Source organism: Schistocerca serialis, chromosome 6 (genome assembly GCF_023864345.2).
Source record: "Schistocerca serialis cubense isolate TAMUIC-IGC-003099 chromosome 6, iqSchSeri2.2, whole genome shotgun sequence".
NCBI lineage: Eukaryota > Metazoa > Arthropoda > Insecta > Orthoptera > Acrididae > Schistocerca > Schistocerca serialis.
In genome coordinates this window covers 481,690,294-481,715,842 of record NC_064643.1, presented here as the reverse complement: position 1 = coordinate 481,715,842, position 25,549 = coordinate 481,690,294, and the positions used below count along the sequence as shown (strand labels likewise).

The window sequence follows — 25,549 nt, the reverse complement described above, 5'->3', positions numbered from 1 at the left end:
CGTTGCCGACCGCAGCGCCGTCTTCTGCCAGTTTACATATATCTGTGTTTGAATGCGCATGCCTATACCAGTTTCTTTGGCGCTTCAGGGTAGATGTCTTCTGGCTGCTTCACTCTTTTGTCAGGCAATGTATAAACAACAACTGAACTGCATTTTTAGTTCCAACAACTATCACATACGGCAGCAACTGCTCGCCACTCAATGCAATCCAAGAAAATTTGTTGGAGCATTGTTATACAGTGTTTTAAGACATCCAGTATGAGATATAACTTTGTTCTACTGACCTCTGTATTTTTTGCACATTTCCACCCATCAGAATGACGAGCCGCTGATTGCGTTTATTTTCAATTACCTGGGTACACGCACCCGGCTTCGCTCAGGGAGTGATATGAGATTGTGTGGTTGATGGAATAAAAGGGTAAATTTTAAAGTATAAGAGGTAAAAATTGTTTATTGAAGATATATTCTAACTATTTACAATACTTGTTTACAAAAATTTTTTGCTTTGTTAGCCAGGATATATGTGTTCAAACTTTTTGAATTACCTACTCAGGAGCACTGAGAGAAACTGACGTTCGAACCAACGACGGAGCTTGCTTTATATACCCCTACCAATGGGTAGCCCCAGCAGTGGTCAATTCAAGAACATACCATAAAGGCTTTGAATGGTCCATAATGTTCGAGAACATTCCACAACATTGGAGAGTGTTCTGGATTGTCCCACAGTGATCTGAGATGTTCTGAAATATTCTATAATATTCTGGAATCTTTCTGAATGTTCCACACTATTACCGAACATTCCAGAACATCCCGGATCATTGCGGAACATTCTGGAATGATGTGGGATGCTCTCGAATACTCTCGAATGTTCTGGAATATTCTCGAATACTCTCGAATGTTCTGGAATGTTCTACAAATTTCTAGAGGGCGAAACTTCCCTACCCTCATATCTTCAGAAGCACGCCTTCAGGTAAAAACGGGAACGTTCATGTATGGGGGATAGGAGGGCTACCACACCATACAGCTCCCTTGATCCTACCAGGATTTCGTTTGTGAGTTTTAGCGCCACGCACTTTGTACACGTACTTTTATAATATTGGTGAAGAATTATGTGGCTTATAACGTATATAATAGTGACTGTAAGTGTTATGCTCCACGTATCTTACGCCGCTTTAAAGAGCTATCTACAAATGGTCGCTAGGACAATAGATACGACTGGAGTCAACGCCATCGCTCAGCAACGATCCAGTCGCAAGAATCCAAAGCTGTAATTATTATGACTATTGTAAACAGTCAAAGCATCCATTTTGAAGTTCTCTGAAAGTTTTTTGGTAGGGACTCAAGTCCTGACGATCCCTTAGAACACGGTAACAAATAATATGCTGTATATTTATGTTGATACGAGGGATGGCAGGAAAAGGAGAACGTTTTCTCAGTCGATGACGCGGTGTTTGAATATATTTGGCAAATTATTGTGTAAAATAATAGTGGGGAAGTTGAATGCAGGTAAGAAGGCAACGCCTGAAAAGGGCGAATTATGTTTTTTGGGTAGGTGTGTAAGTGCCAGAGCAACCTGGGGTTACCTCCTATTTTTGTTTTCTTCTTTTTTAGTAGGAAGCATCGGATGAAAATGTTAGATAATCACTGAGATTATCAGGTTCTCCTTAGGCTCAACACCATCCCAACCACTGTATTAATTTGGTTGTATATATTACTAGTGGTCCAGTATACCGTGTTCCGTATTTGACACTTATGTTGAGTATTTGCGGAGTGTGGCTTCTAAGAATCGTCGGACGCATTTTCCCTGGTATTTCAGCATAAAGACTCTTAAAGATGATACTAATATTTAAATAAAAATAGAGTAATTTAACATAATTAAAATTTAGTCAGATGCGAAAGAAATTTTAAATAACAAAGGGTTCACACAGAGTGTTCCAGGTAGAATAATCAGTATTAAGAAATATGACAGGAACGATCATTCGAAGCAAAATTGTCCAATAAAGATGGACTTTAAAAAGCGTACTTTAAGAACTACGAGCTCTTCGTCTTTGATACTGTGAAAGAAATCTCTTGTACTGCGAGTCCTTTGCTTTCCATCCTTCGGGAGGTGATATGGTAGTATAGACGAAAACAGGAAAAATGTGTCCAATAAAGATGGGCTCTATAGTGCATACTTTAAGAGCACTTGTTCATCTTGGCTACTACAAAATAAATGTCTTCTTCTGAACAAGTACTCCAAGTTCTTGAGGTTGCTGGAGTTGTTTTGCTTCGAATGAGCGTTCCTGTCACTCGCTAAATATTACGCATTCCTTCTGGGACACCCTCCATGTTCTTTCAGTGAAATAATAAGTGTTCCTTTTTGTGTGACTGGTTACGCTGAGATATCTCTCAAGGCAAAGATAACGCACAGGAGACAGCTGTATATTACAAATTAATTGTCATTCAAACTCTGTTTAGTTTTTAAATTAGAAAGTATCATCTTTTTACCTTTATAGATAGAACTCAGAGTCCTACATCTACATCTATGAATTTGCTCTGCACCATTCACAATTAAGTGCTTGGCAGAGGGTTCATCGAACCACCTTTAAGCTACTTCTCTACCGCTCCATTCTCGAACAGCGCGTGGGAAAGACGAACACACATCTTTCCATGCAAGCTCTGATTTCTCTTATTTTATAATGTTGATCACTTCTTCCTGTGTAGGTGGGTGCCAACAAAACATTATCGCACTTTGAGGAGAAAGCTGGTGATTGAAATTCATGAGACGGTTCTGTCGCAGCTTTGTTTTAATGATTGCCACCACAATTCGTGTATCATATCCGTGGCATTCTCTCCCTTACTTCGCGATAATAGAAAACGAGAACCGTCCTTTGAACTTTTTCGGTGTTCTCCGTCAATCCTGATGCTGATCCCATACTGCACAGCATTACTCCAGAAGAGGGCGGACAAGCGTAGCGTAAGCAGTTTTTTTTAGGAGACCTGTTACATTCTCTAAGTGTTCTGCCAATAAATCTCAGTCTCTGGTTTGCTTTCCACACAACGTTATCTACGACTTTACACGACAATTAATGACAGCACCAACAAAAAAAACAAAAAAAAAATTAATGTAAGAGGACTGCTCAGATTGTCTGCTTTATCATTTATGGAGATCAGGAGCAATAGAGAACCTATAACACTTCCTTGAGGAACGCCCGATATTGCTTTTGTTTTACTCCATGACTTTCTCTCAGTTGTTACGAACTGCAACCTTTTTCAGCCGGCCGTAGTGGCCGAGCGGTTCTAGGCGCTACAGTCTGGAACCGCGCGGCCGCTACGGTCGCAGGTTCGAATCCTGCCTCGGACATGGATGTGTGTGATGTCCTTAGGTTAGTTAGGTTTAAGTAGTTCTAAGTTCTAGGGGACTGATGACCTCAGAAGTTAAGTCCCATAGTGCTCAGAGCCATTTGAACCATTTTTTTGCAACCTTTCTGACAGGAAATCACGAATCCAGTCACACAACTGAGACGATACTCCATGGGGATGCAATTTAATTATAAGTCACTAGTGAGAACGGTATCAAAAGCTGGAAATCGAAAAATATGGAATCAATTTGATGTCCTCCGTCGATAGTGCTCATTGCCCATGACAATAAAGAGCTTCAATTAGATGGAGATAGTGCTCATTACTTCGTGAAAATAAAGAGCTATTTGTGTTTTCTGGATCCGAATTGGCTATTTGTCAATAAATCGGTTTCTTTGAAGTGATTCATCATGTTCGAGCACAGTATATGTTCCGAAATACTACTGCAAATCGACGTTAATGATATGGGTCTGTAATTCAGCGGATTATTTCTACTTCTTTCTTGGGTATTGGATTGACTTGTACAACTTTCTATTCTTTGGGTACGGATGTTTCTACGAATGAGCGTTTGTATATGACTGTAAAGTATGCAACTTTCTATCAACATACCCTTAAAGGAATCGAACTGTTCTACAATCTGGACCGGTATTCTGAGCCGCTTCGCAGCACCGAGGATATATACTTTTAAGTTACTCATGTCGGCTGTTGTTCTTTATTCCAGTTCTGAAATATTTCCTTCATGCAGGGATTTAGGAAAACCGAGTTTAGTAGCTCTGCTTTTGTGGCACTGTCCTCAATAGCACTGCTGTTGTTATCGCGCAGTAGGTGACAGTTTTAACAAGGTAGCACTTTGTATATATCATCAAAGACGTAACCAAAATCCGGGTGATTTGTCATAATATCTTTCAGCAGTTATCACTCGACTGTTCTTAGGAAACCATAAATTTTATTCGGCTGCGGTTACTGTAATCCCACCGGGTGTTTCAAATACCACTATCTTCTAACGATATTAATACACTACTGCCCATTAAAATTGCTACACCACGAAGATGACGTGCTACAGACGCGAAATTTAACCGACAGGAAGAAAATGCTGTGATATGCAAATGATCAGCTTTTCAGAGCATTCACACAAGGTTCGCGCCGGTGACGACACCTACAACGTGCTGACATGAGGAAAGTTTCCAACCGATTTCTCATACACATACAGCAGTTGACCGGCGTTGCCTGGTGAAACGTTGTTGTGATGCCTCGTGTAAGGACGAGAAATGCGTACCATCACGTTTCCGACTTTGATAAAGGTCGGATTGTAGCCTATCGCGATTGCGGTTTATCGTAACGCGACATTGCTGCTCGAGTTGGTCGAGATCGAATGACTGTTAGCAGAATATGGAATCGGTGGGTTCAGGAGGGTAATACGGAACGCCGTGCTGGAACCCAACGGCCTCGTACCACTAGCAGTCGAGATGACACGCATCTTATCCGCATGGCTGTAATGGAACGTGCAGCCACGTCTCAATCCCTGAATCAACAAATGTGGACGTTTGCAAGACAACAACCATCTCCACGAACAGTTGGACGACGTTTGCGGCACCACGGACTATCACCTCGGAGACCATGGCTGCGGTTACCCTTGAAGCTGTATCACAGACATGAGCGCCTGCGATGGTGTACTCAACGACGAACCTGGGTGCACGAATGGCAAAACGTCATTTTCTCGGATGAATCCAGGTTCTGTTTACAGCATCATGATGGTCGCATCCGTGTTGGCGACATCGCGGTGAACGCACATTTTAAGCGTGTATTCGTCATCGCCATACTGGCGTATCACCCGGCGTGATGGTATGAGGTGCCACTGGTTACACGTCTCGGTCACCTCTTGTTCGCATTGACGGCACTTTGAACAGTGGACGTTACATTTCAGATGTGTTACGACCCGTGGCTCTACCCTCCACACGATCCCTGCGAAACCCTACATTTCAGCAGGATAATGCACGACCGCATGTTGCAGGTCCTGTACGGGCCTTTCTGAATACAGAAAATTTCGACTGCTGCCCTAGTCAGCACATTCTCCAAATCTTCCACCAACTGAAATCGTCTGGTCAATGGTGGCCGAGCAACTGGCTCGTCACAATACGCCAGTCACTACTCTTGATGAACTGTGGTATCGTGTTGAAGCTGCATGGGCAGCTGTACCTGTACACGCCATCCAAGCTCTGTTTGACTCAATGCCCAGGCGTATCAAAGCCGTTATTACGGCCAGAGTTGATTGTTTTGGGTACTGATATCTCAGGATCTATGCACCCAAATTGAGTGAAAATGTAATCACATGTCAGTTCTAGTATAGTATGTGTGTCCAATGAATACCCGTTTATCATCTGCATTTCTTCTTGGTGTAGCAATTTTAATGGCCAGTAGTGTACTTTGTTAAGGGATTTCTGAAAATCATGTTTCGTAACTTTGCTTTAGTGGCACTGTCCTCGGTAAGACCGTCGTTGTTATCGCGCAGTAGGGTTTTAACAAGAAAGCATTGCACTTGGCTATCTCGTCAAAGACGTAACAAAAATGATATCTTTAAGCAGTTATCACTCGACTGTTCTTATGAAAACATAAATTTTATTCGGCTGCGGTTACAATAGTCCCACAGGGTGTTCCAAATACCACTATTTTCAAACGATATTAATAGTTAATGCGACATATTTGGCATTTTTCGTCACTGCGACATTACGTAGCCGGCAATACCGACGGAAACTACGGTATCTGGTACCGGACACAAGGAGATCAAACGTCACCAAGTTACCGCAAGCCAGTGACGTTCGACGCTGAAGGGGGTAGGAGAATTGCAAAAGTAGCACATGGCGTGGAGACCGTAAGCCCTGGGTTGTGGTGGAGGTGGGTGTTGTGTTTCCCGGAAAGGGAAGTGGGCTCGGCTGCCCCCTCCCAGTGAGTCCCGGCGCCGGCCGCTATAAGACGCGCGGCCCGCCGGCCGCCGTCGACCAGACAGTGCCGACCCACGAACATGAGGACCGCGACACTGTGCACCGTGGCGGCGGCGGCGCTGCTGCTGCTCCTGGCGCTGGCGGAGGCGGCCGGCCCGCAGGAGGCGCTCTACGCCAAGTACGAGAACCTGGACGTGGACCGCATGCTGCGCAACCAGCGGCTCGTCGCCGCCACCATCAAGTGTCTCATGGACGAGGCGCCTTGCACTCCAGAAGCCCGCGACCTCAAGAGTGAGTATCGACAACCGACGAGTTGATTCCAGCTCTTCTCTTTGTTTTTTTTTTTTGCCCTCGCCGCCGTCCTCATCCCGCTATTTGTAATCTTCGACAGTAGATACTAGTAGACTGTCCTTGCTGTGCAGATGCGCAAAACTATAGACCTATATCTCTGACGTCGATCTGATGTAGAATTTTAGAACATGTTTTTTGCTCTCGTATCATGTCGTTTTTGGAAACCCAGAATTTACTCTGTAGGAATCAACATGGATTCCGGAAACAGCGATCGTGTGAGACCCAACTCGCTTTATTTGTTCATGAGACCCAGAAAATATTAGATACAGGCTCCCAGGTAGATGCTATTTTCCTTGACTTCCGGAAGGCGTTCGATACAGTTCCGCACTGTCGCCTGATAAACGAAGTAAGAGCCTACGGAATATCAGACCAGCTGTGTGGCTGGATTGAAGAGTTTTTAGCAAAATGAACACAGCATGTTGTTATCAATGGAGAGACGTCTACAGATGTTAAAGTAACCTGGCGTGCTACAGGGGAGTGTTATGGGACCATTGCTTTTCACAATATATATATATAAATGACCTAGTAGATAGAGTCGGAAGTTCCATGCGGCTTTTCGCGGATGATGCTGTAGTATACAGAGAAGTTGCAGCATTAGAAAATTGTAGCGAAATGCAGGAAGATCTGCTGCGGATAGGCACTTGGTGCAGGGAGTGGCAACTGACCCTTAACATAGACACGTGTAATGTTTTGTGAATACATAGAAAGAAGGATCCATTATTGTATGATTATATGATAGCGGAACAAACACTGGTAGCAGTTACTTCTGTAAAATATCTGGGAGTATGCGTGCGGAACGATTTGAAGTGGAATGATCATATAAAATTAATTGTTGGTAAGGCGGGTACCAGGTTGAGATTCATTGGGAGAGTCCTCAGAAAATGTAGTCCATCAACAAAGGAGATGGCTTACAAAACACTCGCTCGGCCTATACTTGAGTATTGCTCATCAGTGTGGGATCCGTACCAGATCGGGTTGACGGAGGAGATAGAGAAGATCCAAAGAAGAGTGGCGCGTTTCGTCATAGGGTTATTTGGTAAGCGTGATAGCGTTACGGAGATGTTTAGCAAACTCAAGTGGCAGACTCTGCAAGAGAGGCGCTCTGCATCGCGGTGTAGCTTGCTCGCCAGGTTTCGAGAGGGTGCGTTCCTGGATGGAGTATCGACTATATTGCTTCCCCCTACTTATACCTCTCGAGGAGATCACGAATGTAAAATTAGAGAGATTCGAGCGCGCACGGAGTCTTTCCGGCAGTCGTTCTTCCCGCGAACCATATACGACTGGAACAGAAAAGGGAGGTAGTGACAGTGGCACGTAAAGTGCCCTCCGCCTCACACCGCTGGGTGGCTTGCGGAGTATAAATGTAGATGTAGATGCAGAAGCTATAGGGATGGTGTGGCTCCAACATAAACCACGTGACTGTTGGCAAAACGTTGCGGGATTTCAAATGAGCGGTCTGCCATCCTATGTTTGTATCGTATTTTACCCACATTTCTCAATTGACTGCCAAACGCTTCCAACAAAAATTACTTTTTTATTTGCGAAAAATTATGTCAGAACTACATTTGACCTGAATTTGTTCACAGTACCATTTATAAAATCCAACAAATACATCGAACGCCCCTCTGGCGGGCAGCGGGACTAAATTACTATAAACTATCAATTAAAGTAAAATGTCGTTAAAATTCTTTTAAACAGTAAGAGTCGGCTCGCGTCAAAACTTTAAATATTGGATTCGCCGTGTTTTGAGCTCTTATAAAAGAAAATGGGATATGGGAATTATGTCAACTATAGGTGCCAAAATTGTCGACTTTAGGAGCAGGCCCATTTTAGAGTATCAACTTTAGGCGCACTTCAAAGGTTCAGTTCCTACTATTTTCACAAAAGTTTAAACCATCAGTTTAAAAAAAATGATATTTTAGATGAAAGGTGAGACTTTGAAGTTTCAGAAAATAATTTTGCAGCCTACATTTATTTAATAGTATTAGAAGATAGAAAAAAATTCTCTCCATGTGTCGACTATAGGTGCTCTTACCTTATTATAATCTCACTTGTATATACAAAAAGGCACGTATGTGCAGATGGCCTAAAGTTTTTCCCTTTCAGGGCCTGTATCCAAAGCTGCCTTCGGTTTTCATCCTTAGTGAACCTATGAGTAGGAACGCGAAACAGTTATACTTACTTCTGTAACCGAATTATCACAGATACTTTCAAAAATGTAATATGAGTCTGACTTCACAGGCATCACTTTCAACACTTTAATTTACGTGATACTCTATTTCAAGTGTAAAAAACATATAAAAGTCACTTCAGCGGATTTCAATAAACGCATCTGCACTATCATAGAGACATACGTGAAATGTAATGCCATTTCCCCCGACAAAACGCTGAGTACAGCCATAAGCGCAACACGAAACAACCATGTTTTCCCAACAATCACGTGACTTTAGCCCAGAGATGTTGGAGCCACGAAAATGACGTCAGGGCCAGTCTATTATATTTATGGTCGAAGTTTGTAACCCGATAAAGTGAATTATGGGAAAATACTGGCTATTTATCATTAAAGTGCAGTTACAGACGTCCAGTGTGGTCTATGACTACCATATGGCAACGGAACGTGATGGATATTCCAATGCATTAGTGCGGAACCAGTTCACGCCGGGAAAAAAATTAGTTTCAATTTTGGCCATCAGGTGCAAATCTGGCGCTGTGAATGCAAGAAAGATGTATAGGAATGTTTCCATATGTAGTTGATTAGGAACGTGATGTGGACAGAAAACGTCAAACAAGTGAGAAAGACTTAATGTTGTTTTTATTATTAACTGCCACTTACACAGTTTGTTCGATATGAGCACCAGAGATGTCGACGAGATGCTCTACAGCACCTGGTGGCCAAAATTGGAACTAATTTTTTTCTGCGTAAATCTGTTCGGCATTAATGCATTACCACAGCTAACAAGTTTCACTGCCACGCGATAGTTACAGCTCACACTGGTCCTCCGTGATTGGCTGTACTTTAATTATAACCCATCCAGGCCGCCATGCGCTGTTGTCATTTTTCGGGGTGCACTCAGCCTCGTGATGCCAATTGAGGAGCTACTAAGCCGAATAGTAGCGGCTTCGGTCAAGAATACCATCATAACGACCGGGAGAGCAGTGTGCTGACCCCACGTCCCTCCTATCCGCATCCTACAATGAGGATGACACGGCGGTCGGATGGTCCAAGTAGGCCACTCGTGGCCTGAAGACGGAGTGTTTTTTTTTAATTCTAACCACCTGGTACTACATCTACAAATACAGTGTGTTACACAATTTCTAGTACAGTCTTTTAGGGGCTATAGAGGGTACTTAGTAGATAAAGTTCTGAGAAGGAACCAACGTCCGAGAATGTACTGTCTGGATATAAAATAAGTTTGAAGGCCAGACTCTTTTCAAATCTCCCATTTAACGCTACGCACACAAACTGAGAAGAGGGTGCCGTTGTCGGTCCCAGTTGTAATTATGACCTCAAAAACCATATTCGTCCTGCTTTAACAACAGCAGCGAGAAAATGGTAAGTTGGCAGCGAGGAGGATCGACTATGGTGTTACACGGACGAACCACGGTCTCGACTTGGAGGACGTTCTTCATCGTGTAGAAGAGAACACGACCACCCGAAGCATTGCTCATGCGTAGGATACCGTAGAACAAACAGGTCATTGTCTCCACTGTGTGCGCACCGTGGAGAGAGATGTGAAAGTATTACGATCTTCGAACTTGTTTTACATCCAAACGGTACATTTCCAGACATGCGTTCGTTACCAAAACTTTATCAGTAAGTCCACTCTACAATCACTATAAGTGTGCAGTAGGAACTGTGAATCACCCTGTGACTCCGGAAGCCACCGTACAATGCATGGTGGAGGGAACATCGTACCAAGTTTCAGCCATTTTCCTTCTTCTTCCACTACCGTGTGGAGACTCTGTAAGTGCTCTAATCTCTATTGACTTACTCTCATGATCCCTAAAGAATGTACGGAATCAGTCATATGAGACGTAATATCCTTTTCACTTAGCGAACGGTTCAAGATATCGAAACGAGGTGTTTAGCAAATGTTAGTACGCAGAACAGCACATTATTATGTTGCACTTGTAGTCCCGTTAACTGTTCTATGTACAGAAATATTCAAGCAAGTATTTTTTTATGTTTGTTCCAGTTAATGGGCTACAATATTTTACACCAGATAGTTAACTTCGGCCTGTCATGGCCACATTCGAGACCTGAGTACAAATGATTTTTCAGTCACATCGAGCAAACGTATATAAAAAATGATATAATCAGAAGGTAGTTACATTTTCATGTAAAACGGTGAAGTTCTTGTAGCTTGTTACGTTCTGACTGTATCACATTTACATACGTTGCCTCAATATCACGGAAAAATAGTTTGTACTCAAGTTCTGAATGTGGTCGTCATGTTGCAATCTTCAGTCCGAAGATTAGTTTGCTGCAGTTCTCCAAGCTAGTCTAGCCAGTGAAGCCCTCCTCATCTATGCATAACTACCACAACGTACATCCATTTTAATTCCGTAAGGTATTCAAGATTTGGTCTCAATTTTTTACCTCCACACTTCCTTTTATTACATAATTGTCCGCTACGGTCGCAGGTTCGAATCCTGCCTCGGGCATGGATGTGTGTGATGTACTTAGGTTAGTTAGGTTTAAGTAGTTCTAAGTTCTAGGGGACTGATGACCTCAGATGTTAAGTCCCATAGTGTTCAGAACCATTTGAACCATTTGAACCATAATTGTCAGTTCCTTGGCGCCTTAGGATGTGCCCTTTCAAACAAACCCCGCTTTTAGTCAAGTTGTAGCATAAAGCTGTTTTTCCCTCGGTTCTGTTAAGTACTTTCTCACTTGTTGCTCGATACACCCATCTAATATGCAGCATTCTCCTACAGCATAACATTTCAAACGCCTCTAACTTCTTCTTGTCTGGACTGGCTATCATCCACGTTTCATTTGCATACAAGTCTACACTCCAGACAAATAGCTTCAGAAAAGACTTCTTAACGTTTAAACTTATATTAGACGTTTACAAATTTCGCTTTTTCGGAAATGCTTGCTCATACCACTCTGCATTTCAAGTCCTCGCTAATTCAGCTATCATCAGTTGTTTTGCTGCCCAAACAATAACACTCATCTACTACTTTTAGTGTAATTTCCTAATCTAATTCCCTCAGCATCGTCTGATTTAGCTGGACTATACTAAATTCCCTTGGTTTACTTTTACTTAGACCTTATTCCATTCCATAGGTTTACTTTTATTGATGTTCATATTACAAACTCTTTTCAAAATACTATCTATTCCATTCAACTGTTCTTCCAAGTCTTTAGCCGTCTCTGACAGACTTCGGTCATTCGTAAATCGCAAATGTTTTATTTCTTCTCCCTGAACTTCAGTTCCATTTCTAAATTGTTCCTTTTTCCTTGATAGTTTGCACAGTGTACTGATTGAAGAACATCGGGAACAAGCTACAACCTCGTGTCATCCCCTTCTCAACTAGCGCTTTCCTTTCTATCCATCGCCGGCCGGTGTGGCCGTGCGGTTCTAGGCGCTTCAGTGTGGAACCGCGTGACCACTACGGTCGCAGGTTCGAATCCTGCCTCGGGCATGGATGTGTGTGATGTCCTTAGGTTAGTTAGGTTTAAGTAGTTCTAAGCTCTAGGGGACTGATGACCACAGATGTTAAGTCCCATAGTGCTCAGAGCCATTTGAACCATTTAGCCTTTCTATCCATCGATTTTTATAAACGCAGTCTGATTTCTGTAAAAGTTGTAAATAACATTTCGCTTCCTGTATTTTATACCTGCTACCTTGAGAATTTCAGAGTTTGGTCGAGTCCACTTTGCCAAAAGCTTGCTCTAAATCTACAAGTGCAAATGCTCATCAGAGACAGAAGTTAATCACCTAGTGTAAAATATGATGGTCTGCAACCATCACAAACATAAAAAACATTTCCTGGACGTTTGGAATTTTGTTTAGACTATGTTGCAGCTCGTCAAGCAAGTGTGTGCTCTTTTTAATGGAACGATATTCTTTTTTGCGGCATTGGAAAGTTCTTGAAAAGACGAGAACGAGGCTTGTTAATGTTGGCGTCCAACTTTCCGCAAAAATTGAAAGACACGGTGACTGGTATTAGGTGCTGCGGTGTAAACACCGTCAAAAAACGAATGTAATCCTGTTACCAAGAGCACGTTATTAACTGCCTGATAGCTGTTGTGGATTATATGTTAACCCTTTTTTGAAGAAAGAAAAAGATTTGCAGTGCAAATATTCTTTTATAATTTTGAGGCCGTCGCTACCTGAAACTATTCTGTGGAGTAAAACGTCTTATTTATAAAATGATGGCGACAGATAGTACCAGGCGAGTTGTCTGACAAACATTTATGCGATTGGTGGCAAACTCAAAACAGACCTAAGGGCATGGGTATTTAACTTCACATTGTGAATGTAAGCAGCACCCGAAATGGAAACAGATTTTTGCAGAATCTCTTAAACCAAGGTTTTTTATTTTTGATTTTGTGCGATAACAATAAACAAGATTTTTTTTTTAAATAGAGGGCGTTAGTGTGCTCTGCAGCACTTTAGTTCATTATATATGAACACAATCTGATGTTGTCTGACACACATATAACATATGTGGAAGTCATTTTGATGAAAGCAGCCTCTCTGTCACCAATTAAATCCCCAAACACAACGACTGCTTCCAATTAAACAAGAAAAAATCGACAATGATAACGTAGCTCAGCATTTTGAGGCGTTAAATATGTATGCAACGAGATAATAGTTTAATAGTTTCGGCGCAACTAGAAAGTGTGAGCCGTTCTTTCCTATGACTGTAAAAATTGCATCAAACGATCAAGCAATTACAACAGTAGTGTAGGAGATCTACGGCTATCTTCTGTCACCAGCACAGTTAATGGAGTAAAATCCATGGTTTAGTATTGATGGTACCTAAGCGCGTAATCCGCGGAATACCAAACAGAAGTTACAAATGACAACACTGCATACAGCTTAAACCTCAAATATAAAATAATTAGAGAGGAATCCCTCATTAAAACGGATCATGAAATTTACATCTACAACTGAAATGAAATAACGAGGGTAATTCAAGCCGTAGTTTAAACAGACTTCCTGCCAGTGTCGAAATGGTTCTGTCATTGAATGAATGCTTCGTCTCTACAAATCTGTGTTGTGATGCAATGTATTCTAGGGGGCCGGCCGCTGTGGCCGAGTGGTTCTAGGTGCTTCAGTTCGAAACCGCTCTGCTGCTACGGTCGTAGGTTCGAATCCTGCCTCGGGCATGGGTGTGGGTGATGTTCTTAGGTCAGTTAGGTTTAAGTAGTTCTAAGTCTAGGGGACTGATAACCTCAGATGTTAAGGCCCATAGTGCTTAGAGTCATTTGAACCATTTTCTTGTATCCTAACGCCCCTTCTTTGTCTCTCTCTCTCTCTCTCTCTCTCTCTCTCTTCCTCTAGTACATAGGACACCATCGGGGCCTCAAAATGTGTATGCGAATGAGATACGATGTTAATAAAAAGTATTTAAATAGTATGGAGACGCTATGGATGGGTTAGTAAGAAGTCAGAGTATCGCAGTGTCTAAGTCTACTTATTCGCACTTCGTACGCCTCTGTTCCTGCTAGACTTTTTTCTTGTTACCACTTGAACGAAAATAGGGGAACTTGTTCGGACAAAAGTGAATGAACATTTAATAGGCAGAAAAGGAAGAAAGAAATGTCACAAGAATCAACATTCGCAAAATAAGAAGAGAATAGCTGAGACGAAGCTTTCCTGTAGGTACATCCACATATTCGTCCGGGTATCTGTTTTCTTTTGGTATTGTTGCTGGCTTGGGATACTGGGCAAGGTCCGTGAAGCTGCCCGACCGGGAAAGGAGGCCACCTGCCGGCGCCTTCGACTGGGACTGCTGGCGTAACACTCTCCCGAGACGTGGACCGCTTTCTCCGACACCACTTTCGCTTTCAATAGCCGTCTAAGCCGTACCGTCGTCGTTTTAAGGCTACAGTTTAACATAATTTTGCGCCTGGTTTTCTTTAATAAATACCATCACTTTTAGCCCGTGTTTACACTCAGAAACGTACATACACTGATGGTTCAAAATAGTTCAAATGGCTCTGACCACTATGGGACTCAACATCTTAGGTCATAAGTCCCCTAGAACTTAGAACTACTTAAACCTAACTAACCTAAGGATATCACACACACCCATGCCCGATGCAGGATTCGAACCTGCGACCGTAGCAGTCCCGCGGTTCCGGACTGCAGCGCCAGAACCGCTAGACCACCGACACACTGATGAGCCAAAACATTATGACCATGCTACTGGTCCACTTTTGGAGCGCTTCATACACTCTAAAGAGAAAAAAAAAACGTCTCACCACGAAGGAATTATCCTAATGGGACGGAAATCAGTAGAGGTGATATACATGTACAGACCATCACTATGGTTACGATTTCGGAAACATAGGATGATTTATTTTAGAGAAAACTGAGCAAATCAATAACGCAATGGTCTACCTCTGACCCTTACGCAGATAGTTATTCGGGGTGAAATTGTTTGACAGAATTGTTGCATGTCCTCCTGAGGGATATCTTGCCAAGTCCTGTCCAGTTGGAGCGTTAGATTGTCAAAATCACGAGTTGGTTGCAGGGCCCTGCCCATAAGGCTCCAAACGTTCTCAATTGAGGAGAGATCTAGAGGGCCTTGCTGGCTGGAATCTCACTGACTGGAGTAGAATTATCATCAGTGATGAGTCCCGCTTAGAACTGAGCCCCGATGACTAGCGAAGAAGTGCCTGGAGACGCTCCAGACAGCGGTGGGATACCAACCTGACAGTCGCCCGCCATGCAGACCTAAAACCAGGAGTGACGGCCTGAGGTGCCATTTCTTTTCATAGCAGGACCCCTTTGGTTCTCATCTGCAGCATACTAGCGGTACATCGGCGATATTCTGCTCCCCGTTTGGTTACCCTTCATGGAAAAGAATTCCGGACTTACATTTCAGCAAGGTGACCCCCGCCCGCACGTGTCAAGCATTTCTGCTATTTGTCTTCAAGCTTGACAAATCCTGCCTTGGCCAGCAATGAGTGTTTCAGCGATTGTCCATGGCTTGGATTAGACAAGTCCTTGGTGGGTTTCGGAGATAGGCGGCCCCAGATGCCTACGCACAGGTCAAGCAGTTCCCGTAAATTACGGACCGGTGGTTGTGAGCACGGAACTGCCGCCCGAAAGCGATCCAGGTGTGTTCCATCGGTTCGCGTAAGGTGAACTTGATGGCCAGGACATCAAGGGGAGTACACAATCCTACTCCGAAAATGGTTGTAGAACGATTCTGGCATTGTGACACGGTCACTTTTCCTGCTGGAAAACGCCATCGATGTCGGGTAAGAAGTCAAGCGTGAAGCATGTGGCCCGCAATAACGTCCACGTAGTCTACAGCTGTCAACGTGCCTCGATTACAGTCACAGGCTCCACGAAAGCCTAAGTGATATCTCCCATTACTCAATACCTGAACCTGTGGCGCAGTGCATGTTTCGAGCAGCTGTTCGCCTCGGGCCGGCCGCTGTGGACGAGAGGTTCTATGCGCTTCAGTCTGGAACCGCGCGACCGCTACGGTCGCAAGTTCGAATCCTGGGCGTGGACGTGTGTGATGTCCTTACGTTAGTTAGGTTTAAGTAGTTCTAAGTCTAGGGGACTGATGACCTCAGATGTTAAGTCCCATAGTGCTCAGAGCCATCTGAACCATTTTTTTGTTCGCCTGGGAGATGTCGATATTTCGACACGACCATCGAACTGATGTAAGTAGAAGCGTGATAACACGACCAGGTGACACGTTTCCATTGACCCACAATCCAGTATCAATGATCCCGTGATCGTTGCAGTTGTAATTGACACTGTCATTGGGTCGATATGGGAACATATAGGGGCTGTCTGTTGCGGAGCAACATACACTCCTGGAAATTGAAATAAGAACACCGTGAATTCATTGTCCCAGGAAGGAGAAACTTTATTGACACATTCCTGGGGTCAGATACATCACATGATCACACTGACAGAACCACAGGCACATAGACACAGGCAACAGAGCATGCACAATGTCGGCACTAGTACAGTGTATATCCACCTTTCGCAGCAATGCAGGCTGCTATTCTCCCATGGAGACGATCGTAGAGATGCTGGATGTAGTCCTGTGGAACGGCTTGCCATGCCATTTCCACCTGGCGCTTCAGTTGGACCAGCGTTCGTGCTGGACGTGCAGACAGCGTGAGACGACGCTTCATCCAGTCCCAAACATGCTCAATGGGGGACAGATCCGGAGATCTTGCTGGCCAGGGTAGTTGACTTACACCTTCTAGAGCACGTTGGGTGGCACGGGATACATGCGGACGTGCATTGTCCTGTTGGAACAGCAAGTTCCCTTGCCGGTCTAGGAATGGTAGAACGATGGGTTCGATGACGGTTTGGATGTACCGTGCACTATTCAGTGTCCCCTCGACGATCACCAGTGGTGTACGGCCAGTGTAGGAGATCGCTCCCCACACCATGATGCCGGGTGTTGGCCCTGTGTGCCTCGGTCGTATGCAGTCCTGATTGTGGCGCTCACCTGCACGGCGCCAAACACGCATACGACCATCATTGGCACCAAGGCAGAAGCGACTCTCATCGCTGAAGACGACACGTCTCCATTCGTCCCTCCATTAACGCCTGTCGCGACACCACTGGAGGCGGGCTGCACGATGTTATGGCGTGAGCGGAAGACGGCGTAACGGTGTGCGGGACCGTAGCCCAGCTTCATGGAGACGGTTGCGAATGGTCCTCGCCGATACCCCAGGAGCAACAGTGTCCCTAATTTGCTGGGAAGTGGCGGTGCGGTCCCCTACGGCACTGCATAGGATCCTACGGTCTTGGCATGCATCCGTGCGTCGCTGCGGTCCGGTCCCAGGTCGACGGGCACGTGCACCTTCCGCCGACCACTGGCGACAACATCGATGTACTGTGGAGACCTCACGCCCCACGTGTTGAGCAATTCGGCGGTACGTCCACCCGGCCTCCCGCATGCCCACTATACGCCCTCGCTCAAAGTCCGTCAACTGCACATACGGTTCACGTCCACGCTGTCGCGGCATGCTACCAGTGTTAAAGACTGCGATGGAGCTCCGTATGCCACGGCAAACTGGCTGACACTGACGGCGGCGGTGCACAAATGCTGTGCAGCTAGCGCCATTCGAAGGCCAACACCGCGGTTCCTGGTGTGTCCGCTGTGCCGTGCGTGTGATCATTGCTTGTACAGCCCTCTCGCAGTGTCCGGAGCAAGTATGGTGGGTCTGACACACCGGTGTCAATGTGTTCTTTTTTCCATTTCCGGGAGTGTATTTAACGATGTATCTTCCACCAACACTCTACTTACTCGTCAGATCTGCCGCTGATTGCCTCTTGTCCTTCTTTACAGAAGAGGTAAGTCTCCGACCCCCACGTTTTGTGATGAGCCAGGGTCGTTCGACACTCTGCCGTGTACTCACTGTTTCACCGTCCTTCAACTACTTTGCATATATACTCACGACAACAGCACGCCGACAGGCGATCGGCTTTGCAATTTACTACATGCTCCTTCCCAAGCATATTTCATCTGCCTTTGCTAAAGCCGCTTTTGCCAGTGTATTTTCCCATTTGCGACCCGTATCGACGCTAGAATGATTCTCCATTCGTCTTTTTTTCCGCCGTAGGTAACACAAAAATGTGGTAACGTTTGAAAATCCAATACTTCACGGAATAAAGTAGGTAGATAGGTAAAAACTGACACAAATGCTTGAAATGACATGAGGTTTCATTGAAACCAAAGAAAAGTGCACAAAATCACCAACAGATGCCATTTCATATGATACAAAGGTAATGATTAGCATAACAATTGATTTTTAGCAAAGACAATGTTCCTAATAACAAATGCTGAACGTGACAATGTGTCGGCCGTCCTTCATCAACACGTGTAGTGGAGAAAAAAATGAACAGAACTGTAGAGCATATCAGGCATGCTGAGAAATTGGCGTCAGAAACTGTCTTTTAGCCTTCATAATGACGTCGGTCGACCGCGATAGACTTGCGACTTCTCGTAACACCACAACTAATATGGGCGCTAATGACCATAGAAGTTTTGCGCCCTAAAACCACAAACCAAAAAAAAAAAAAAAAAAAAAAAAACCACAACTAATAAGTACCAGTATTGAGGTCTGGGGACCTGGGAGGCCAAGCATGACGGACGTAGTGACCCAGCACGCAATCCCCGCACACATCTTCAACACGTGTATCAATACTGGGTGTAGAGCCACACTGCATAAAAGTCGTACCTTCCAGCAGGTTTTTATCAGCCAGGCTGGGAATGATACGACATCCTCTCTCACTACAGCTCATCTGATACACGATTCTCATGCTGCGTCACTAACGTGTCGCTGCCCAGCGCCACCCATTGGCCATTTTTTTACACTCTGTTTTGGTTTCAATAAAATCCCATATTGTTTCAGGCACACATGTCAATTCTTACCTCTCTACGTACATTATTCCGTGAATTAGTGCGTTTTCAGATGTTAACTGACTTTTGGGTCACCCTGTACTTTCCTTGCCGCGTCACCATGCCCACAATTTCTCCAGACGACATTCCATCTCGTGGTGGGCGATGGTTACATTGTTTTGGCTCTTCGATGTATATGTCATCTCCTTTATCATCCACACATCTTTCTCTGAAATTTCACGATCTGGAGTGATAAATTTTATTCTCTTAATCGCACATACTGATGTTCACGTAGCTTTCTGCCATCTACAGTGCAGCTGATATTTTCTACTGTTTCGCATGAGAAATTTTTGTGGTTTCTACGTTATCAGGACCCTATGGAACTGTACTCGCAAACACGCGTAATGTAAACACTGACATAGTGTGTACTGCAAAAATCAGATCGTTAGGTTTGTATCAACATTTAACTTGCAAGTGCGTAAAGGTTTCAGAGCATTTAAACTACAGAGTGTATACTAGAGCACACTACTGCCCTTCTGAGGTGATGAACCTAGCACACTAGAAATATTATACAGAATAGGTTTCACTTATACTTTAAACATCCTGGTTACGCTAGCAGATTAACTAATAAAGTTTGAAAAGTTCGAAATAACACGAGGACAATTCAGCAAATCTTCGCTTACACTAACTTGCTGCGCAAAATACTGTGTCCAACGGTATCGAGATTTGACTTACAAGGGGCACGCGCCTACTCTTCATCACCGATTTCGTCCAGAAATGTCGTTTGAATAGGGCCTCTCCTCGGGTAGACCGTTCGCCGGGTGCAAGTCTTTCGATTTGCGCGTCGATGGGGATGAAATGATGACGATTAGGACAAGGCAACAACCAGTCCCTGAGCAGAGAAAATCTCCGACCCAGCCGGGAATCGAACCCTTGCCCTTAGGACTGACATTCTGTCGCGCTGACCACTCAGCTACCGGGAGCGGACATCCAGAAATGAAAGTGACAGAACTGAAAGTTCCAGATGGCCAAGCGTTTTGAAAAAATAGCAGTTCTGTTATCGTAGTTCCTCGGCAGCGGTTAGCGCAGAGGAAAGAGTGCAGGAGGGCAATCCGAGGGCCTTGAGGTCTAGCACCTATGCGAGAACTTTTTTATTTTATTTTCACGTTTTACGTTACTTACACTGCAAATGAACCGAAATATGAACAAAGTAACCCACTCGTATTCAGCCCAATATACTACAACCCTCTCTGGGAAATTATTGCCAGGAATGTCGTCATTACTTCTTCAAACTCTAGGAAATCTACAGTAACTAGAAACAAAAAATTTTTCACTTGTATGATGAAGCGCTATGTGCAGGAGAAAAAAATGTCTTCTCTTAATTGACTCGTAGGAAAGACAAGAAAATCCACAAGTATACGACGAGATTTGTCAAGATGAAGAAGGATAGAAGGATTGCCATCGTGCGGTATTAAAGTGATTCCGCCCAAACGCACTCCGCTAGCGCCACCGTGCGGTTTCTGTTTTTACTATCAGGTAAAAAATTTGATGAAAAACCTGCTTTTATCGAAAAAGAGAAAGAAATCGCATCCCTAGAAGACTTTATTAAAATTCATTCCACTGTACATCATTATCTGTCCTCGCCAGTATTTTTGTCGAGATGATGCGTTACGCGTGGTTTACTGCCAAATCGTGCGATGAGAGTAAATTTTTCAAGAATGTAAACCAAGCTAGTTTTCCTGTAGAAACTTTAAAACAACCAAAGAACTGTAAAAAGTGCGACATTTATAAAGTGTACAAGTTGCCGAGTTAATTGCTGCTTTCCATATCATTTTTCGATTAATATCACCCCAGCACGTGTAAATCATAAGCCTTAATATAATAAAAGTATGTAATGTAATATAGGGAATTCTCATGTACACTTTAAAATGGTTCAAATGGCTCTAAGCATTGTCGGACTTAACATCTGAGCCGGCCGAGGTGGCCGAGCGGTTCTATGCGCTACAGTCAGGAGACGCGCGACCGCTACGGTCGCAGGTTCGAATCCTGCCTCGGGCATGGATGTGTGTGATGTCCTTAGGTTAGGTTTAAGTAGTTCTAAGTTCTAGGGGACTGATGACCTCAGATGTTAGTCCCATAGTGTTCAGATCAATTTGAACCATTCTGAACTTAACATCTGAGGTCATCAGTCCCCTAGACTTAGAACTACTTAAACCTAACTAACCTAAGGACATCACACACATCCATGACCGAGGCAGGCTTCGAACCTGCGATCGTAGCAGCTGCGCGGTTCCGGACTGAAGCACCTAGAACAGCTCGGTCACAGCGGCCGTCTGTACACTTTAAAATTTGTTCCTATAAATTTATTTCCAATCCTAAATTTGCATTCGGCTTTTCTTTACATGCCATTTATGACAAATATTAATTAATATCGTATACTGAACACTACTTCGTTTTATTTGCAGTGAAAGAAACGCAAAAATTGAAAATAGAAAGAAAATTGTTTTCCGTATAGGGACTCAACACCACGACCCTCCGATTACCGTTCTGTAGACTTTCCACTGCGGCAATCGCAGCCTGGATCTTAACATAAATGATTGATGTTGCACTCGGCGAGCGTCACAAATGCTATTTCCTCTAAACGCTTGGCCATCTGTAGCTCCCATTTCGTCTCACATTACCGGCCCAGGCCCTTCATATACCATAAATGTGGTCGAAATCGTCAATGACGATTAGGTCTGGACTCCTAGTTAATCTGTCACACGTGGTTGTCCCTTATGTAACGGTTTTTGGTTTGAAAAGAAAAATTAGTTAATGTGATCTCTTATAAAGAGACCCTATACATCGTATTACTCAGTACAATGTGATTCAGGTGGTATTATAAATATAGCAACCAGTCACGTTTCTTGGAAGACCCTAAATTAATTAAATCAATAACAATTCCAACATTTCCTACTAATTTCAGAAAATCGAAATTCAGTTTCGATGCATCATGCAGATGGTACACGTTTTGGTTACAGTAGACTGCAAATTAACACCTTGAACACCTTGTTACGAAAATTTGTGACGTGACGTCGTTATATAATATTGAGGTCGACCTTACTGTGAGTAACAAATAGAAAATGACGACGTTAAAAAAACTGGTAAACTACTCTTTTCTATTTAAGTACTTCAATGTTATCTCGATCAAACTGGCATTAGCTACAAAAGAAGCACTGTGTGCTGGTCGTCTGTAGAGTGTCAAAGAGGCGTAAAACACACAAGTCGTGCAGCAGTAATGACAAGGAAAGTTAACTGCTGAGCACTGTTCCATACTAGTCAAAGATTATGTAAATGAACCAGCGAAGAGAATTTTGCTGCCAGAGTGTCTTTCGTTCCCTTTCACCTATCCACGACAGACAGCCATATCTGTGCCACTTCATGTTTCTAACAAGGGAAACTCCCCCCCGCCCCCCCCCCCTCCCCTTTTCACTCAGATTCACTTGTAAAATGGCCTAGCGGACAGCCCGTCAAAAACGGAATAGAGATAAAGCATGGAAACAGGAAGAAGGTGTACTGAACTGCGAAGAAAGAAGCAAAACAGAAACGTTGAATGGTCCGAGATCAAGATGTGCAGATCCAGCAGACTGCAAGAACCTTGGTGTCATGGTTGTGCGGTCAAGGCATTGGACTGCAATCTGGGAGGTCAATGTTAAAATCTTCTTTGGGCCCGTTGACGTGTCTGTTCTCCTTCTGTAGTCTTGGCAATTGTCATACTGTGGTGTGCGTACTGTAAGACCTTCGGTACACACACCATCAGATTATTTGACTTGTCGCTCTAACGAAGTAGGCGAGTGTCAGCAATATGTCTCGTGGTCTTATCGTGGCGTGTTTATCTTCTGCCGTTAGGTCAGATGAAAGATATGCCACTTGCACGCTTAGAGTAGCAGATTGACGGTGACCAAGTTTAAACAGAACTTGATTAATTTTTACACACATTTATTAAAATAATAACAAACATAAAAATTATGTAACTTGGGTCTGGATGCTATTTACAATTGACAATCTGAAGTTCTTTTGGTATTGGTACGTTAATCTTATTCTCACATATATCTCTGATACTTGACAAAAGTGTCTATACATTTATCTTCATGGCTATGTACAGGAATCTGGTAATCTTTTTAGGTGCAGACTGAAACTTGACTATAGACTGGTACAGACAAAAGTAGAACTCGTACAGACTGTTGCAGACAAATGCAGACTGACTAATCGGAGGTCTGTACAGTTGTTATAATACCTCGCGCGTTCATGTATCACTGCGCGAGTGTGATCCACGAGGAGAAAAGGTTCTACGTTAGCACCAATCTCACTGGCTGAATTACATTTTAATACGCGGATCGGCGGAAGCAGGATTTTGTCCCTCTCTATGGCAGCGCCTTCTCGTAGTGCGGAGACGGACGAGCGCTGCGCCTGCGCTGTTGTGCTTAGTGGGGCGCGCTCTAGTGGGAAAGTTGTGTACGCGCTGACTACGCGGAACTATGTACTCAACACATACTATACATGGTTACAGAACATGACTAAAGTAAGAATATATTACGTTCACAAGTAAACGTGATGAATAGTGAGAGCAGGCGAGATGCCGCATCGACCTCTCACAGAAATGAAAGCAACAAATAAACGGGTGTGTACCATGTTACAATACGGGAACTCAAGATTCAAAACTTCCAAAACGGAATGTAAGAGTCATAACATGTGGTACTCGTGTACAAGAAATAGGCGGTCCCTTCCTTACACCTAGCTGTTGCAAATGGACGTTACACCACAACACAACACAAATTTGAATAGAGTGAAAACAGGTGTCAAGGATCAGAAGGACAATTCATAATTTTATGAAAAAAAAGAAGGCAAGAGGGAGATTTGAAGACTGATCTCCCCCTTCGCAGTCTAACACGACAACCACGCCGTGGTGCTTGCTGTTCGCTCGATGGTACACGTCTTGAGCTTCGTTTTTCACAGTTCAGGACACTTTCTTCCTGTTTTCATGCGTGATCTGTGTTTAGTTTTAGACGGACTATCCGCTGGGACAACTTACCACTATATCCGAGGCCGTCGATGGGGAGTTTCCGTTGTACGATGTACATCTGTAATGTTCAGAAACATCATTTTCCATTAATTCTCCCCGCAGCCAGCATTAAAAGTTCTGGAAGTAGAGAAGTAAGTTTTCTCCAAATAATCTACTTTTTGTCAGTTGACTTGTTTCCTGCTTGTCACCTAGCTGTTGGTGTAAATAGCAAAATTTTGTGTCCCCTTGCTATCGGTGTGCATCAACGTTAAAACGTTTCCTTTAGCTATGTTCATATTGTTACGTTTGCATGTAACTGTTAGGCAACGGCCAACCATCGTTCTAATAACTGAATTAGGATAATTTCTGACAAAAATGGAGGTTTTTAGTTTGCGTTACTGTATCTGAGTAAATGAATTGCTTCTTTCAGGTTGTACGAGTAGTATGTTGTATAACTTCCATAGTTCTAGCAACCTGTATGAAACCATTATATGAGACTGCATGAAAGTTCAGTACTTCTACATCCAATGTGTACAGTTGTGTATGCGTTGTGCAATCTCTGTGAAACATTTGTAGAAGGAATTGCTGCATAACTAACTCTATTAACTTTATTTGCAATCATTATATTTGAACTTCTAATACAAAACATTTATAAAATCTTTAGTTGTGCAACATCGGTACGTATGTTAACCAAACGAACATTTACGTACGTAGCTGTCGACGATTCTTGTATCATGACTGAATTGATCACTGATTATAAAGTGTACCTTCCCACTTTTGTGAGTAAGAACAAAACAATATTTTTTAACACAGCACTCTAAATACGATAGTCGTTTGGACTAATAATTGGCGACAAACTGTAGCTGTACGTAATTTGAATCTGTATAAAATGAATAAACAATCACTGTTCCTTAAGCGCACGTAATAATGTGTGAGACTGAGCTTAAGAATGATATGGCTTACCAGAGCATCAACGGAAACATAGCTCTACTCAACAGTGCATGCCATCTTTGATTGTAATCACTGCAACAAGATGAACTGGAAGAAATTTCGCTGCTTTTGTGTTACATTAACAAATATCACTAGGTGCAATGTGAGTAAGCCAAAATCCATTGAATTATTCACTAATTATCGGATCACGCAGGCTGTAATGTGCGTCCAGGTAACGGTGCTTAAAAACTTTTGAATAAGCAAGTGGGATGTGAAGGCTCGGTAAGGACTAACTTGAAAACTATTGTGATTTTGCAGTGTATTTACCATGAACGCAGACTAACACAGACAGAATTAGATAATATTAACATGTCTACATTGA

General features: G+C 43.4%; 1 protein-coding gene across 1 annotated transcript in view; it reads left to right on the top strand.

The window, feature by feature from the left end:
- Positions 1-6,352: 6,352 nt before the first annotated feature.
- LOC126484176 (ejaculatory bulb-specific protein 3-like) overlaps positions 6,353-25,549 on the top strand; it is a 30,148-nt gene continuing 10,951 nt past the window's right edge. Inside the window, exon 1 of the mRNA XM_050107585.1 lies at positions 6,353-6,569. Coding sequence (XP_049963542.1) covers positions 6,359-6,569 — 211 coding nt within the window. The 5' untranslated portion in view covers positions 6,353-6,358. The remainder of the gene's footprint in view (positions 6,570-25,549) is intronic.